The sequence below is a fragment of the Acartia tonsa genome, chromosome 14 (assembly GCF_053477335.1).
Source record: "Acartia tonsa isolate MP-2025a chromosome 14, ASM5347733v1, whole genome shotgun sequence".
Classification (NCBI taxonomy): Eukaryota; Metazoa; Arthropoda; class Copepoda; order Calanoida; family Acartiidae; genus Acartia; species Acartia tonsa.
This window is the reverse complement of record NC_137273.1, coordinates 32,814,395-32,832,950: the sequence shown is the minus strand read 5'-3', so window position 1 is coordinate 32,832,950 and position 18,556 is coordinate 32,814,395. Positions and strand designations below refer to the sequence as shown.

Genomic DNA, 18,556 nt, shown 5'->3' with positions numbered 1-18,556 from the left:
TATGAACTTTAGTGATTACATGAGGGCATACATCACTAGTACATCTGGCAATATCCAAGTAAAAGTACCTTTGGCATGAGTTAATAACTTTTTATTATCATAAAACATCAAACACAAGCAAAGATAAAGCCGGTGTTCTTAAATGTTAATCAAAACTATAGTGCCAAATTCAAAATTCTTTATCTCAGTTTCTGAATTCTAATAAACAATTTAGTTGAATTAATCATACATTGTCTCTTTCTTGTATTCTTTATTTCTTTAGATATTACTACAAAAAATTTAAACATTTCAAAACTGTTATTCCAATCTTGAAATGAAAAATAATGAATGTAAATATGAGTAGTGCTGCAGTAAAATCTATGATATGGGGAAATGTTTCACAATGAAGAAAATAATCTGTATTATTTTGATAAAATAATATAATGATAGAGAAAGAAAAAATAAAGATGAGTGTGCTAAATTATCTACCAGTGGATTTAGTATTTGTTTTGTTTAACAGTATTCCCAGATACATGTAAGTATTTCATTGGTTTAAAATTAATGATATAGGATTCTCTAAAGCAAAAAATGAAAAATATATTAAATTTTTAGTTATACCAGCAATCACTTTATTAAAACTTAATAATTTTGAAAATTCCACCTTATATGATAAACAATCTTTTTGTTAGATTACTTCTTTCTCTCTTTGATGACATGTACAAGTAAAATAGAGGAAAAATAAATTGCAACACTGTGAGCTACAATTGAATCAAGACAAAAGTAAGTGCCGAGCCCTGGGACCTAAGTAGGGTGAAAATGTACATAAATCCTTGATGATTCCAGGTGGAGACAAAATATTTCAGCGGGGTCTTTTGGTTTTTTTTCAATTTTAAGTTCTGAAAAAAAAATTGAAAAAATATGAAAATCTTTAATAAAAAACAAACAAAAAATAATTTTCAATATTTTTTTTCACAAAAAGATACAAACAACTTATATACATACCATAAGCTTTAAAAAAAATCATAATTTTCAAATTTAGACCTTTATTATAACGATTTTTAGAAAAAACCTAACAACAAATTCTAACATACTTCTGATCAACATAGCAATAAAACGTCTTTTGCAAAATCTTTATCATTAAAAATAAATAGCACTAACTAAAGATTTTTTTTCATTTAAACTTATACTTTTTGCATTAATTAACTTTAAAGATTGATTTTTTTTAAAAAGAAAGGTTGCGTGATTTTTTATTCATAATTTATTGCCCAATTTTAAGATTCAGACAAAAAACCTTACTGATTTATATCATGTGATACTCGACTAGCAGCGGCTATGCCTCTAGAGGCATATATGGGCCCTTGGGTTGGGGGGGGAAGTCGAACCCCCCTTACAATTACAGTTTTTTTTAATGAAAAAGTTAAAAATATTTATTTTAGAGAGTTAATTTTTTGGGATGGTGATGGTACCCTTCCCCTAAATAGTTATAAACCTTACCAGGACATATGAGAAGCTAACATGTAAAGGAGAACCATATCGTTTCAGTGGTTAGTGAGATCCCTTGGTGCACAAAGACTCACATAGAACCTGTTACTTTATTATAAAGATACATATATACACAGAAGCTCTACAATCAGAGTATGTCTGTTTGTACATCAGTCTGTATAAAAACAATACATAATATATTTATTTGGTACTAGCGGCTACGCCCCTAGAGGCCTTTAGGGGTACTTGAGAGGGGAAGAAGTGGTTGAATTCTACAATTAGATTTTTATTTTAGGCTTAAAAAAAAGTTATTTTTGTGTGTGTGTATGGGTTCCTTTTCTAGGAGGTGATTTCTCCTAGGATGGTGGAGGTATCCTCCCAAAAAAGTTATAAACCTTCCAAGGACCAATGAGAAGCTACATAGAAAAAAAGAACCATTGATCATTGTTACATACTATTCAGGGATCTAAAGGGATAAGACAATGACCACTAAATTAATTTACATTCCCAAATATGATACATGGATATCCCTTCTTTATGTTTCAGTTAATGGTTGAAATGTTGGGCACTAAATTTAATAATCCAACCAAACAAAAATCGCAACAAGTCCCTTAAGTAGTTAAGCCAACGAATAACAAATTGTTATATGAAACTATGGGGACTAGTCTAATAAACAGCCCATTGTCCCATCTTGCTCTGATTAATATATCTTTGCATCTGTATGTTACACTTGCTATTTTCTTTATTTGTATTCTTTTAAACTTAAGAGCTTCACTAATTATGGATGTTGTCTTCTTTTTTTTTCCTTGTTAAATACAATTACCTAAATCTGGATATTCTTTGAGGTTGATAATTACAATTATGTTTTATAAAATGGAAAAAGAACACTTTAATCATAATTCAAGATAAAAATTATTTTATCACTAGCGGTTTTGCCCCTAGAGGCATCTAGGGGCCCTTGATAAGTGGGGGGAAGTTGACCCCTCCCCTACTTTCAGTTGTAGTATGTAAAAGAAAAAGTTTTTTTTTAAATGTTGGGTAGGAACTCTTTATTTTCCAAACTCAAAACTACTCAGGACCATGAAAAGCTGGAACCAAAAGGAGAACTACATCAGTTAAGCGGTTATAAAGAATCTTCGGTACCGACAGACACCCACACACATATACACAAAAACAGACAGACACAGAAACTGTTACTTTTATAGAAGGATTAATAGACACTAAACTACTCCTTTATATGTTGATCCTATTATCAGTCTAAAAGAAAGGTCAATAAAGAAGAACCAAATTGGTCCAGCGGTTAGCAAGAACTTTAGGCACAGACAGAAAAAAACACATGGATATCATATCTTTTTTATACAGGGATATAACTTTTAAACAATAGCAAATTTTTTTTTTTTTTAGATGATATTTCTCTCCCTGCTTTAAAGCACTATTTATGATACAAAATATATTGATGTCTGTTTGTCCATCTTTCTGACGCTTAAGAACTGATATGGTTCTTTTTTACTTTACTATGTAGCTTCTCATTGGTCCTTGGAAGGTTTATAACTTCTTTTGGGATGGTACCTCTACCTCCCTAAGAGAAATCGCCCCTTAAAAAAGGACCCCACAACACATAAAAAGAACCATTTTCTTTTTAAGCCTAAAATAAAAACATAGTTGTTGAATTCAACCCCTTCTTCCCCTCTTAAGTGCCCCTAAAGGCCTCTAGGGGCGTAGCCGCTAGTACAAAATAAATATATTATGTATTGTTTTATACAGACTGATGTACAAACAGACATACTCTGATTGTAGAGCTTCTGTGTATATATGTATCTTTATAATAAAGTAACAGGTTCTATGTGAGTCTTTGTGCACCAAGGGATCTCACTAACTACTGAAACGATATGGTTCTCCTTTACATGGTAGCTTCTCATATGTCCTGGTAAGGTTTATAACTATTTTGGGAAGGGTACAACCACTATCCCAAGAGAATTAACTCTCCAAAATAAATGTTTTTAACTTTTTCATTAAAAAAAACTGTAATTGTAAGACGGGTATCGACTTCCCCCCCAACCCAAGGGCCTCATATGCCTCTAGAGGCGTAGCCGCTGCTAGTAGATTATCCCTTAATTTAAAGTAGTAAGGTTTTTTGTCTGAATCTTAAAATTAGGCAATAAATTCTGAAGAAAAAAATCACGCAACCTTTCTTTTTAAAAAAATCAATCTTTAAAGTTAATTAATGTGAAAAGTATAAGTTTAAATGAAAAAAAATCTTTAGTAAGTGCTATTTATTTTTGATGATAAAGATTTTGCAAAAGACGTTTTATTGCTATGTTGATCAGAAATATGTTAGAATTTGTTGTTAGGTTTTTTCTAAAAATCTTTATATTGAAAGACTAAATTTAAAAATTGTGATTTTTTTAAAGCTTATGGTATTTATATAGGTTGTTTGTATCTTTCAGTAAAAAAAATATTGAAAATTATTTTTTGCTTGTTTTTTATTAAAGATTTTCATATTTTTAAAAAAAAAATTTCAGAACTTAAAATTAAAAAAAAACCAAAAGACCCCGCTGAAATATTTTGTCTCTACCTGGAATCATCAAGGATTTATGTCTATTTTCACCCTACATAGGTCCCAGGGCTCGGCACTTACTTTTGTCTTGATTCAATTGTAGCTCACAGTGGCAATGTTTTCAATGTTTTGAGACTACTTTGCTCAGTTACACAGAAGGGCAGATAAAATATTTTGACTTTATATACAGTTGTATCAATATCAAATATATAACAATATATGTGTTACAAGTCTAGTGACGTTTTAAATACAGTAAAAACCACTTTAAAGGGTTCCAGTTGTTCCAATAAAGTTTCAGATAAATAATGTTAAAGTTGTTTAAAAGTGGTAATCTCAATTAAATTTCACTATTAAGATTAAGAAAAACAGGTTTGCTTAAAAAGGGTCTTTACTTTGTTTACCTTCAAAACATTTCAGGTCAATGTAAAATTAGAATTGTCGCATCATATTTCTTCAATTGTGTTTATTTACCCAACTTTCATATAATATTTATAGGGTTAGATCTACTTATGATGTTTGCATTTTAAAATTTGCGTCCTAAAACAGGAAAAGGAACATTGTTTAGATATTTGCTTTATTCAAATTATTTTACTTTTTAAAAATAAGATTGAAAGATATTTTTGAGAATTCTTTCAATATTGTTATTATTACAGTCTTTTGATGAATAATATAATAATTTCATGTTAAAAACATTAAATGTGGAAAGTTAAAAAAAGGAAATCTAATTTTTTGAATAGCTGACCCAATCACTATCTAAATCCAGCAAAATCAAATTTGCATTTTAATGCCATTTTTTAGCATATGTTCAGCTTTTTTCAACAACTTACATAGCATATTTTACAATAATTTTTATTATTGACTTAACTTTTTTGGACCATTACATCATCAAGTCAAGACTTTAGTATGATAATTTTGTATTGAAGTTTTTAGATGAAATAGATATTTTACAACTTTTTAAAATGTCAGATTGGTTGTTTTATATTGACATTTGTTTGAACCAACCCTAATTTGTATTTATTTAGGTTTGTTTTTCTATCTAAGAAGGAAAACATTGTGATATGAATTTAACTCTGCTACATACAAAACTTCAATTTAGTCTAGGTCATGTATTATGACAAAATTTAAAATTGTTAAAAGAGCAACAATGTTATTATGTTCCTTAGTTTTTTAAAGTTTTGCAAATCCACCAGGTATTGACTTTTCAAAAGTTGGAAAAAAAATAAGTTTTGAAATTTCTGGTTTTAAAGTTATAAAATGATAATTATTATAAATTTGGCAAAGTAATATCTGGTTGCATTTCAGAAACCAAGTAAGTGCAACATAAAATTTGATTTTAAAACATTTAAAATTAAGTTTTATGACATGAAGTTAAAGTCTTATGTTTTCAGATAATAGCTGAAATTCTACTATAGATAGGAAAGTGTTTAGATGATTTAGATAAAGATGTAGTTGTCAATCTCTTCCCTAAAATTGGGTGACAACAAAAGATAAATTTAAAAATAACATTAAGTTTGATACAGGTTATTTGGAAATAAATTTAAGTTTGAGTCACATAAAAAACCTTCTTCCTGTTTTCAAAATGTGTTGCTAAAGGTTATCCTTCATTACTGCTAATTTATCTTCTGTATTTTATATATTATAAAATAATAATGTTTTATAAATTTGATGTATTGTAATACCTTCATAAGGAATATAGATTTAAGAAGAACACCTTTTGTTTCAGATCTTAAAAAGTGTAAAAACAGCTTGACTGTAAATTGGCAATATTCTTAAGTTACAACTACCAATATATCTGACTTAAAAGTCAAAAATATACACCGAAAAACAAATAGGCCAATTTTCAATTTTCTTATTTATAAGTATACATGTATGCACTTCCCTGCTAATATGCATAAGTTGTTATCACAATATTATTATTGTATAAATTTAATCTAAGCCCCATTCAACTAATGGCTTAGAGCAGGGACATGTTTCTGAAATGAATTAGAAAATACAAAATGATAAATTAACACTCTGTTGTAAATGACATATATTTACATAGTTTTTTTTGTACTAAGGGCAACAATTACATTTTTAAAAAAGAAAATATAATTGAAGTTTAAGGTCAAAAAGAAACATTTATCTCAGTGTATAAGCTAAACATGTTTTCTTCTCTGATGAAATTATGGGATATATTGATCATCAAAAAGGGTAAAAAAAAGTTTTAAAAGAAGGAAAAAAATACTCAAATAGAATAATTCTTTTTTTTCTTTTTTATAAATATTATAAAAGGGTTTATGAAATCTCGTTCAAAGACTTTATCAGTTAGAGTGTTTCCAAACATTAAACTGACTTATAATCTTCTGACTAGATACAATTAATTTCCCTGATGCTTTACCCCTTAAAAAAGTTCAAATATTTGTAAACAAACATCAATGGAATGCACTTTATATTGACAACCATAATACACAAAGATTCTGAAGGATTTAGGCTTTGTCTTTTTTGATACTTAACTGATGTATGCATCTTGCCAGATGTTACTTGATTGATTGATTGCATCTTGGAATGCGGCATTTTTAATTCTTAAGCTAAGCTATATGCATATGATATGTTTGAATTAATTTAGAGTTACAATTAAAGATGAGATATTTAAAAAGAGGATTGTAACTAATTATACAATCAAGTACAAGAATACAAATCTATTTTTATTTGTGCACAGATTTTTAAAATAATATTGTACCTAGCCAAAAATATAAATATAGTTCAACTATAAATCAGCTGGACTTATAATGAATCTCCTGACTAATAACATTTAATAATCACCATATCATTAACATATAAAAAAATTCCTTACATTGACTTCTGAAAAGAGCAATCATGTCCTAATATACATGTAAAATTCATATTTTATTTGTGAGTTAACCTTTTATATTAATATCTACAATATGTATTAGGAACTCTCTGGTAACAGTTCTGCTACCTTCACTTACAAGATTAATGCTTTCTTAGATTTAAGAAAAACTTTTAACACTGTTTACCTTTGTAATCTCAAGTCTACAATCTCAGTTTCTCCGAGGACATAGAAATTGAATACAACCCACAGCAGGGACATTATGGCGCCTATCCCACCAAACACCAGGCAGTATAACTTCAAACACCATCTAAAAAAAGATAATTCTGATAAAAAAAGGAACATGATGTCTGTATGTGTGTGTGTGGTTGTCGGACTGTGCCAAAGGATCTCGCTTATCGCTGAGCTGATATGGTTCTTTTTTACATTGAAGCTTTCATTGATACTGGGAAATTTTTTAACTATTTTGTGGGAGGTTACCAACACCCTTTAAAGAGAAATCGACCCCTTTTTACTTTTTCTTATAAAACTAAAATTGAAAGGGAGGTGGTAGACTTCCCGCCTGCCCAACTCAAGTATTCCTGGAGTTATTAATACATCAGAAATAATCTATTTACTACCATTAGACTTATTGATATTTACATTTAAAAGTTAAAGGATATAACTTTTTGTTTGTCAGACAAATCTAATAACCAAAAAAAAGTTATTTACCAACTTAATTCTGAGGGAGGAAGTAGTCAGTCAGACAGATGGTCAATAAGTGAGAAATAGTGAAATATTAACATAAATAAAATTTGTATATGTTCAATTTTAACCAAAATTAATGTCTATTAACTCTCTTTTAAATGTTAAAAATATTTGCATTTATTTTGTGTTGTTGTTGTAGCCAAAAGTATCGCCCGTCTATCCATGATCATCGAAGGGTTGGCCTGTATCTAGGCCAAGGAATGTCGCAGCAGCCAGAGGGTCGTTCCATAGTGATTCAGCAGTTAAGTTGGTTGGGTCAGCAGGACAATTGAAGAGATGGTTGGTTGTATGTGATGGTTGGTTACATTTGGGACATTTGTCTTCTATCTGTATAGTATTCTCTGTAACAGCTGACAGGTACGAGTTGAGCATAGAAGAATATCCGGATCTTAGTTGACATAGCATACTTCTTGTTTGTCTGGGAAAGTCTCTTTCAGCCTCGTTAACAGGGGGGGGAGGGGCGTCTAGAACTTTATTGTCTGTAAGGTTGTTGATGGATTTTCTTACACACTCAGTATGGATTTGTTTAAGTAGTGGTTTATAATTTTGACTGTTTACACCACTTTCTGGAATCATGTCTCTAGTCTCATTTCCAAATCTAGTTTGGAGGGTTTGCTTAGTGATACGGCGAGGTGGAGGGCCGTAAAGGTCAACATGATTAGGGTGGTCATCTTTTTGAGTGGCAAGGAGGAATTGTCTAGACAGCATTTCAGAGTGGTCCTTGACTTTCATGATATTGCATTCTGTGTTAAAGTGATCGATGGGCGTTTTATTAACACAGCCAAGTGCGACTCTTAATGCTTCACTCTGTGCTACTTGGAGATGTTTCCAGTTAACGTCTGCCAGGTTGGGGGTCCAGATAGGGCTACAGTAATTAATTACTGATTGTCCTATTGCCTTGTATGTAGTAAGAATAGTTTCTTTTTCCATACCCCAGGTGGTGCCAGAAAGTGATTTTAAGATGTTATTGCGAGATTTAACTCTGGATTTAATATCGGTAGCATGGTGTTTGAATGTCAACAAATTGTCGAAGGTTACACCTAGAAATTTTGGGTGTTTGACAGTGGGAACAGGGGTGCCGTTGATGGAAATGTTTAGCTGTTCACTGCATTCATTAGACCATGTGGTGAAGACTGTGGCTGTTGACTTAGCTGGGGAGATAAACAAATTCCTTTCTTTGAACCAATTATCTAATGTGTTTAAATAAGCATTAATCTCTGAGCAGACAGGTTCCAGGTGTACGCCAGAATTGAGGACATTTGAATCATCAGCGTACGTGACTAATTTAATGTTACCTGATGGATTAGGCATCTTACTCATGTATAGGTTGAATAAAACAGGTGAAAGGACCCCTCCTTGTGGTACACCCTGTCTCATTTTCCTGTACCTGGATCTGCGGCCACGAAATTCAACAAAAGTCTGTCTGCCTCAGAGGTAGGCAGCCAAGAATCTTTTAAGGTGGTGGTTCAGGTTAAGTTCATAGATGTCGTTCAGCAGAATCTCGTGGTTGACAGTATCAAATGCTTGGGTAAGGTCAATAGCAACAGAAATAGTTCTCTCAACTGGCCTTGGTTTATTGAGACCTTTTTCGATGTATGTTTTAATCTCTTGAAGTGCAGTTGTGGTAGAATGTCCTTTTCTGAATCCATGTTGATGGGGGGCGAAAGGTATAGATTCAGTAATCTGGGGGAGAAGAATGCTTTCCAGAATTTTGGCGGCTGGGGACAGAAGAGATATTGGTCTGTAGCTCTTGCCTTGGTCTGATGGCTTGCCTGGCTTGAGTAAGGGTATGATGCGCGCGGTCTTCCAGAGTGATGGTATTATGGCTTTGGAAACACAGTTGTTAAAGATATTAGTCAAATACCTTATACCATGTGGGCCGAGATGTTTAAGCATCAGTGGTGAAATGTTGTCTGGACCTAAAGCCTTCGAGGCTTTACATTTCTTGATGGCTTCGGATGTTTGCTGGGTGGTGATGATTATTTTCTGGTCCTTGGTAGATTTTTGAAGGTTGCGCAGTGTTCGTCTGAATTGCTTTGTTGGTTTAGATGTTGGTCCTGGTGTGTATTGGCTGTTGAAATTGTTTGCGAGCTTTTTTCTGTCACAGAAAGGTTTGTCGCCAAAATAAATGGCCTGATTATCTGGCTGGTTTGGCTTGCCTGACAGAGACTTGATTGTATTCCAGAGCTTTTTTGAGCCGGGATCACAGGTATTGAGATGTTCCTTCCACTTAGTTTTCCGATGTTCATTGATTTTATTATTTATCTCTTTGTTTAGGTCAGGTATTCTAGGGTCTGCAGGATTGTTGGCTCTGAGGCCATCTCGTTCATCTATAAGCCTGGCTGCCTCGGTGGGAACCTCATGGATGACATTGGGTAACCTGCCAGCTGGTATGAATTTGTTTGCAGCTTTATTTAGGATGTTTCTAAATGATTTTTCAGACTTGTGTACGTCGTTGTTATGTGGAATCCTTGCAAAGATTTCTTCTGTGAAGTCAGTAAAGCCCTCCCAGTTGGCCTTGGATACGTTGATAAATGTTTTGTTTTCTGCTTTTACTCTCTGTGTTGTTGTGTTTAGAGAGATAATAATTGGTAGATGGTCAGAATTTAAAGCAGGTAACACTTTCCAGTCACAGGTAGGTAGTAAGTTGGATGATGCCATTGATATATCTGGTGATGATGAGCTATTGGCTGTGACTCGAGTAGGAGTGTCTTCATTCAAGATACCAAAAGGGATGTCGCCAATGAGATCTGCAATTTGTCTACCTCTAATGTTTTCAGTAGATTCACTATACCATAAAGAATGGTGTCCATTAAAGTCACCTAAGATTAAAGAGTTTGGGGTGGCCTGTTCAAAGATGCTGGTAATGTCTGGAACATAATCTTGTTGGCAGCTGCTGATTGGGGGAATGTATACATTACTGATTTGTAATGCATCCATTCTACCTGGGATGGTTATTGTCAGGATTTCAATATGTTGATCGTTGACGAGTGCTGGAGATGTTATTTCAGTCTGGAATTGGATGGATCTGTGGATAAGGAAGGCGAGTCCTCCTCCTTTGTTGGTTTGGCGATCTTTCCTAACAAGTGTGTAGTCTTTAATATCAGCGGGTTTTGTGTTAATGGTAAATTTTGTTTCTTGTATTGCTGCAATGTGTACTTTATGTTTCCTTATGAAGTATAGTAGTTGATCTACTTTGCTGGATAAACCATTGATGTTATGCTGTAGGATGTTTAGTTTGTTGTATGGAAGTTGAGGTGTTGGTATAGAGTGGAGGCGGGGGGGAGGGGGGGAAGGTGGAGGGTTTGATGGAGGGGGAGGGGGGGAAGGAAGGGTAACAGGGGGTGGGGGGCAGCAGGGTCCAATCCAGTTAGGTAGCTTTTTTCGTGCATTTGCGTTTTTAAGTTTGGAGCATTTCACATGGAGCCAGAGATTACATTTGGTGCATTCTACGGATGGTCTGTGTTCAGAAATTTGTTTGCTGCACACTGGACAGATCCAGGTAGGACCTGGATTTTGCTCAATGCCAGCCTTGATAAGTAATAGCCGGATCAAACAGGCTGGAAGGGGTTGATCCTTTGTCAAACTAATTAAAAAGATGGAGCTGAGTGTAGAACTTCATTGTCGATTTTACTGAAAAACCTGGGCCTCTGGTGCTGGTAGTGGATGACGGTGATACTTTGGAAACAGGGCGTAGTTCCCTGTTGTAGGTGTTGGCTCTTGGCACCGATGTTGTTGGTGGTAGATTCGCAGCGTAGATGCAGCCAACGTAGAATCCGCATTTATTTTGTAGATAAGTTCCATGAAACTTTGTTATCTTACCAAATGCATTTGAGTTAGTTTGTATGTGTGTGTGTGTGTGTGTGTGTGTGTGTGTGTGTGTGTGTGTGTGTGTGTGTTTGTGTGTGTTTGTGGTGTGTGTGTTTATGTGTGTGTGTGTGTGTATGTGTGTGTGGTGTGTGTGTGTTTATGTGTGTGTGAGTGTGAGTGTAAACGGCTGCATGTGAGTTTGTGTGTTGTAGGGAGCCTGTACTTTTTTTGTGTCGAAGCTTTTCTTTACTACTGTGTCTGTCCGTCCGTCAGTCCGTAACGTTGTGGGCGAAATGTGATTTTCTCGGCTGCTATTTAAGATAAATGATGTTGGTTTTGTTTCCCAAAAGAGCCTCCAGTGCATAACTTGCTTTGTCTGTCAGTCCGTCGGCCGTGTAAGTTTCGTAATTTTCTATCTTTCTGTATAGGTAGGTTTATGTTTATTATCATTGGTTTAGAACCAACATTGCTAAATATATAAATTCTTAGTTTCCCTAACATTTTTTAGATGTATGTTGGACCGTTGGTGTGTGTTTGTATGTTTTTGTAATCACAGTGCCAAAAAGCAGTAAAGAGATGGATTTACATTCTTGAAAACGATAAGCATTATATAATTATTAACTATTAAAACTGAATCTGGGAGAAAGGGTGCATCGGACTGTATATTTGAGTACTTTTATTAATTTCTTATTGTATGACTCAAACTAGTAGTGTTGAAACCTCTCAACCAATATTTTTAATCTGAATATTTTGAAATCTTGATAACCATCATTGGGTATGTACAGGTAAGTATATGAATTATTGTTCATTGTCTTTTCCCTTAATAATCCTGCTACTAAATAGAAGAAATAAGCTAATTAAATATAAAAGCTAAATTACTTTATTATAAAAAAATACTCCAAACTTCTAAAATTTAATTCCATACAAGAATAAAAATCTGTGTAAATATATGTCCCTGTATATAAATACTAAACAAAATAATAGAACCTTGCCAAGTCTGAAAAGTTATCATACAGAACTGTAAATTAAACCATATCTCAAACCCTTGGAAGGGTTGATTGCCTCTTTCAGTTTGCTGCTTTCCTCAAACTGCTAGACTGCACTTAATCCCTCTTTTTTAAATGAATCGAAAATAAGGGTAGATTTTTCCTGCGCATAAAACACTCTTTCGGTGGCAACTAAACTATCAAAATTTTATTTTAGTTTTTGTAGAAATTTTTCATAATTCGATCCTTTATATAATTTTTCAGTATGGCTCGGAACCGGATCTAATCCAGTGGATATTAATCGGTTTTAAAGCCATACTGGTATTATTTTTTGGCACTGTACCTGACTCAGACGCTTGCAACAATAGAAATAGAAGAGTAGAAGAATATTCTGAACCCTTTTTTCGTCAAATCTAATAGAGAACATTCCTAGCAGACAAAAGTATTGTTTACTTTCGACTCAAGCTGATGTGGATTCTTAAAAAATGATAGACTCGCTATTCGATAGTGAGGCAAAATTATTTTTGTGAAAAATCATCCAAAAGCACATTAAAAATCTACAAAAATTAAACAAAATCATATGTTAATAACCCTCTTAAGATTTTATTTCATTTTTGTAAATTTTTTTATTCGATTTTGGAGGATTTTTCACAAAAATAATTTTGCCTCACCAGCGAGTTGCCAGCCTAACTTTTTTTTTAAGAATCCAACTTTGTTTCAAGCTTTCAAATTGTAAACGAAATTTTTGGGCAATTAATTCTGATTCCGCAAAGCTTTCTACTAAGAAAATATACTGTTAACAGCTGACTTTTATGTATGTATGAAATGAAAAAAAACATGCCTTCGTAGGAAAATGTGTACATTATTTCAACCAATGAGATCCAATGTAAATTCCGATGCGATTCTCCTATTGGCTCAATCAGACATTCCCTCTCTTTCTTAGTACCTTTATTCTTGCAACTAACACATAAAATCTTCAGGGATATTAAGGGATAAGACAATGGTAGATAAATTGATATACATCCCCAATGATGATAATAGTTATTTCTCGCATCGTATTATAAACAGCTTTCCGCGGATATAGAATGTACAATTATAAGATTAAAACCAGTTTTTTAGCCCCGAGGCGCCGAAGGCACGGTCTAAAAAAACTGTCTTTAATCTTATTTTTTTATTTTTATATTCGTAGAAAGCTGGATATTATACGAAGCTAGACATAGTTTTTTCGTATGGATGAGAACCGGTTCCTATCCACCGGATTCGAATGAATACGAGAAACAAAATTACCAATTCTATGTATTATAATATATAGGTTGAAAATTTTGAACTAACCAATTACAATTCAATAAAAACAGCCAAGGGTTTTGAGGTAACAAATAGAGAACATAGTTTGAAAACTTTGGGTACCAATCAAACTTACCGTCCAATGTCCCTTACACACACACACACACACACACACACACACGCATATACATATATTGTTAATTGATTTTAATTTTTTTAAAGAATACATTACGATTTTAATCGATTGTAGCAACATATTTTTAATATATATTATACATACAACTAACTCTTTTATTGCACAACCTTTTTAAAGAAGTTCTGACTGCACATGTGTACAATATGTTTTTAAAAACTACCAATTATATTTTTAATAATATTTAGGGTGGCAATTGGTCCCCTACGCAGGATTTTTTTGGGTGGGAATGTTCCTCCCGCCCTAAAAAAACTTCAATTGCTCTCTATTGGGATATGTTCCCATGAAATATTTACAATGTTATGTTGATATAATTACTGGACCTAAGTTTACTGGGAAAGTCTAGCTAAAATACTTTATGTAGGATTATAAATTGACTAAAGTAACAAAATATGAGAAAGGGAAATTATATTATTTATATTTTCAATATATTTATTCAGGGAAAAAAGGATTAATAACGAAGCAGTTGATAGTGCTTAATAACAAATGGCGTCATATAATATAAATAAACATTGATAGGTCACTTTATTGTAAGTGACCAATAGAAAATTGTATTCTGGCCTCTCATTGGTCTTTTGTATTGTAAGACGTCATTCTTCTTTTTAACTCATGAAAAATGTTTGCAGTCTTTAGAATAATAAAACGCTTTGAGAAAAGCATACAAGCCTTATCTATGATAACCCAAAATCTTAATACAAAATTTTTAATGGTTACAAAATATATAAAAGTAGAAATTACGAAACTTTTTAAATATGATATATTTTAAGGATTTATGTATCATGAATGACAGACGGACAGACCAAGTAAATAATAGACTGGATGTTCATTGGTGCATGGAATCTTCTATAGCGTTATAGACTGACGTACTGACAGACAAAAGGAATTATAACGTAACATCGCAACTAAAATAATATATATTCTAATAGAATTATGAGACAAGAAGAATATTGTATAGTAAAACAATTTGTCAAGATTAATAAAGAACTTTTAGATAGTTTTAAAAAAGTATTTATCATCGTTTATTCAGTATTAACTAAAACTATTTTATGAGATTTTTTTGTAATTTAAATATTTTTTAAACATTACAAAAAATATTGCACGTTACTTTATTATTATTATTTTTACTTTATATGAGAAAATTAAGACTACAATATTATCAAAAAAGATACCAAATAATTGTTTCTTAAAACTGGTATATCATATGTTAACTACCTGAGTATAAACTGTATTCCTTTAGTTTACAGAAGATACTTCTAAAAAATTAAATAGATTGTGCGTGGTATGTACTTTAAGAGCTCGTCAACATTAAGAACAGTTAATGCCTAATATTCGGATACAGGGTTTTGATTTTATTAGAGGGTATTATTGCTTCAACACCTTAAAATATATGAACCGACGAAATAAAAAAAAATGCATCATATTCGTGACAATTAATTTCAAAATAAAAATTGCACTTATAAAAAAGGAAAGGGAATATACTCGTATTTTATTATCTAAGTTTAATAGTATTTTTACTTTTTTTTCAATTTTTTAAATGTATATGAATCTATACAAAGTTAAGGAGTATTGTTAGTAGCACCCGTCCGAACGAAATTTGAAAGCTATGGAAACTAATTAATCTATGGGTTTTAATTAAAAAATTCGACCGTTTATAGCCGACTTTTTTATTGGGAAGAAATAAAAAATAAGGCCTTTTATAGCAAAATGTGTACAGTTTTTACCCAATAGCAGGTCTGCCGAGTTCTCCCAGGATATTTTTATTGGTGGAGCCTGATTACCTCTCTTTCTTAGTACCTTTATTTATATTCTGAACCAATTTTTTTCAGTATTATTCAGAGGTGAATTCTTAAAAAACTTTTGCCTCACTAAAATCAGTTTGCCCCACTAAAATCAGTGTGGCTCGCTAAAAATTTAGAGGGGATAATTTTGCCTCACTAAGTTTTTTGAAGAATTTAATGTAAAAGCAAAATAAAAAATATAGCACTATCCTTGTAATTCTTGAAATAAAGGCAATGTATATATAAATGGGTACTATACATATAATATATATATTCAGACAATAAATTGCTAATATTACTCATGTATATTAAGGGATAAGACAATGGCCGATAAATTGATGTACAGCCCCAATGATGATATACAAATTGCTCCTTCTGTAAATTAATACTAGTGGTTGAAACGTTCGATAACTCATTTTAATCAACCAACTAATCAAAATTCCCTAAAGTTGTTAAGCCAACGAATAATAAATGTTATTATAACACTTCAGAGACTTGTGTAATAAACAGCCCATTGTCCTCTCTCTCTCTAAATATTTCTACTACTTAGACAATACGTTTGACCAACCATTTCTCTCCCATTATTTTTTTTTTCAAAATAGGGGAGAAGTGGGGGTATACCCACCCTCCCATAAAGGCAATGGGCGAAGCAATAAGTCCTAAAATATAAATTAGACATGTTTAAATTGTCTAAATCAAAGATCTCAGAAATTGCTGGATAGAATTGGTTTAAGTTTTTAGGGTTGCCTTTTAAATGTCTCAAGGTGGTTTTAGACTTTTATTCGGACCTCATACGACCTTACCAAGAGGCTAGTGGCGAAACAAATAGGTTGTCTTAAAAACTTAAAATGTTTATTTATGGTATATTCAAAAAGATTTATGTGGCAATCTCAAGTAGATTATCGCATCCACCTTCCAATTGGCAACCCGTTAAAATTTCACAATGGCTTAGATTTGAACAAAAGTTTAATAAAATACAATTTTAGTTTACTGTGAGTGAATGAATTGAGGTCTTTTGAATTAGGATTGTATTCTTAATAATATTAGGACGTATTGCAAAAACAAACTCAAGAAAATACCCCTGGAATAGAGTAGCTGCGTTACTAAAAGATTATAACACACACAAAAAATGTAAGACCTAATAAGTTTTAAAATTATTTCCAGTAAAGCTTTGAAACCGAGTAATATTCTGGATTAGAACCGGTTCTCATCAATGCTAAAAAATCATGTATACATCGTATTACAAATTTTTTACAAATAATAAAATTAAAATCATAAAATCAATACCATTTGTGTTATACCGGGCCTTCGGCCCCTTGGGGCATACAAAACTGATTTTAATATTACAGTTTTTCATTTTACTACACAGGGAAAGCTGTCTATAAAACGATCGATGCGATATATAACTATTCAAAGATTTGTTTGCACTGTTTAAATTCTTTTGGTCTTAACCTTATTTAAAGTAAAGTGTGATCTTTAGGTTGCCAAACTATAAATCAATTGCAAATCTTTAAAGTGTTCCCATTTACTGTAGACTTAGCAAAAATTATAACTTTATGGTTAACTGCTGAAATGATGATAATTATATTCGTATAGTAACTGCAGCTATTTCCGGCCTCTAATGACCATAAAATGAACGAAAAACTAACCGATCACCAAACTAAACAATACCTCAATACATTAGCTGTAACTTTGCTATAATTATTTTTAGCAATTTTATATAAACACAACTCTTTAAAGCCCTCTGAAGAGAAATAAATCATTTGCACTACCTTTTTTACTGTTATTGGTGTGATTTTAATCATCCTTAAATGTAGAGCACCTACCTTATACAAAAAAACCTTATGGCACATACGTGCAGTATCAATGGGCTAATTATATCATTTCATATTTTGGGTTATCTTTGAACTGAATCTTGGTAATGGTTATATAGTCTATTATCCTTCAGACAACCAACCATTTGATTGAGCTACCCATAAGGAAAAAGGATAAGAGTATAAATACTCACCCCTTTTTCATGGTAAAATACTACTTCCCCATCCCTAAATTTAGAAGCAGACGAAAATCAAAAGCCGCCCAGGGCTTTTTGTAAGTCAATCATAAATAATAATGTGAATAAAAAGAAAAGCGATATTTAGCAAACAGCCGTGGGCGGTCAGAATCAGCTGAATGTTCATTATGAAAAAAATTTCCCCCTTTTTAGAAATAGAAGGATTTATCTTTCATGAACATTTTTTTTAAAATAAAAATAAAATTCTATGTAATTTTTAATCAAAACATTAAAACAAAAATATCGAATCTAATATTCTTGCCCTAAATATGGAAATAGTAAAAAGTAAAAAAATATTTTTTTTTATAATTTTTAATCCTCCCATTTGAAAAGTAGTGGAATAGCAATAAATTTTAGCGCGGCAACAGCGCTGAGTGGGCCTCTAGGCCCACTGCCTATTTTCGTCTTCTAGTTGCTTCGATTCCTCTCTTTTATTTTTTTCTCTATGGAGCTACCTTTGCCTAATTGTGTATTGTAGTGAGTTGTTTTAGACCAATTAATTACAACTAATCTAACTGTTTATGTTTATGATAATGTAATACTTTTTTTTTGTGTATTGTTAAAAGCTTTACTAAAATCAAACATTAAATGTTCAATCTAAAATATTTTTTCTTCTTTTTTCATTAGATAAATAACAATTACTTTAATTGCATTAACTTTTTCTGAGAGTAATTATGTTGTCTATAAACAGCTTTCTCCGTCAAATATGGGGATTTTTGTAACAATAGGGTATATTTTATAAAGCCATGCAATTTTGTAATAACCAGCAGATCCTTCTTTGGTCCATGTTAAACTCTTGATGTTTTAGCCATTTCAAAACTAACTTTTTTCATTATATAAAAATCTTTTAAATGATAATT

At 32.1% G+C, this 18,556-nt stretch overlaps 1 protein-coding gene across 1 annotated transcript in view; it reads right to left on the bottom strand.

Moving 5' to 3' along the window:
* The window catches only part of LOC145306488 (uncharacterized), a 49,050-nt gene that overhangs the window by 11,083 nt on the left and 19,411 nt on the right, over positions 1-18,556 (bottom strand). Inside the window, exon 6 of the mRNA XM_080148618.1 lies at positions 7,036-7,158. Within this exon, the coding sequence (XP_080004744.1) occupies positions 7,036-7,158 (123 nt within the window). The remainder of the gene's footprint in view (positions 1-7,035; positions 7,159-18,556) is intronic.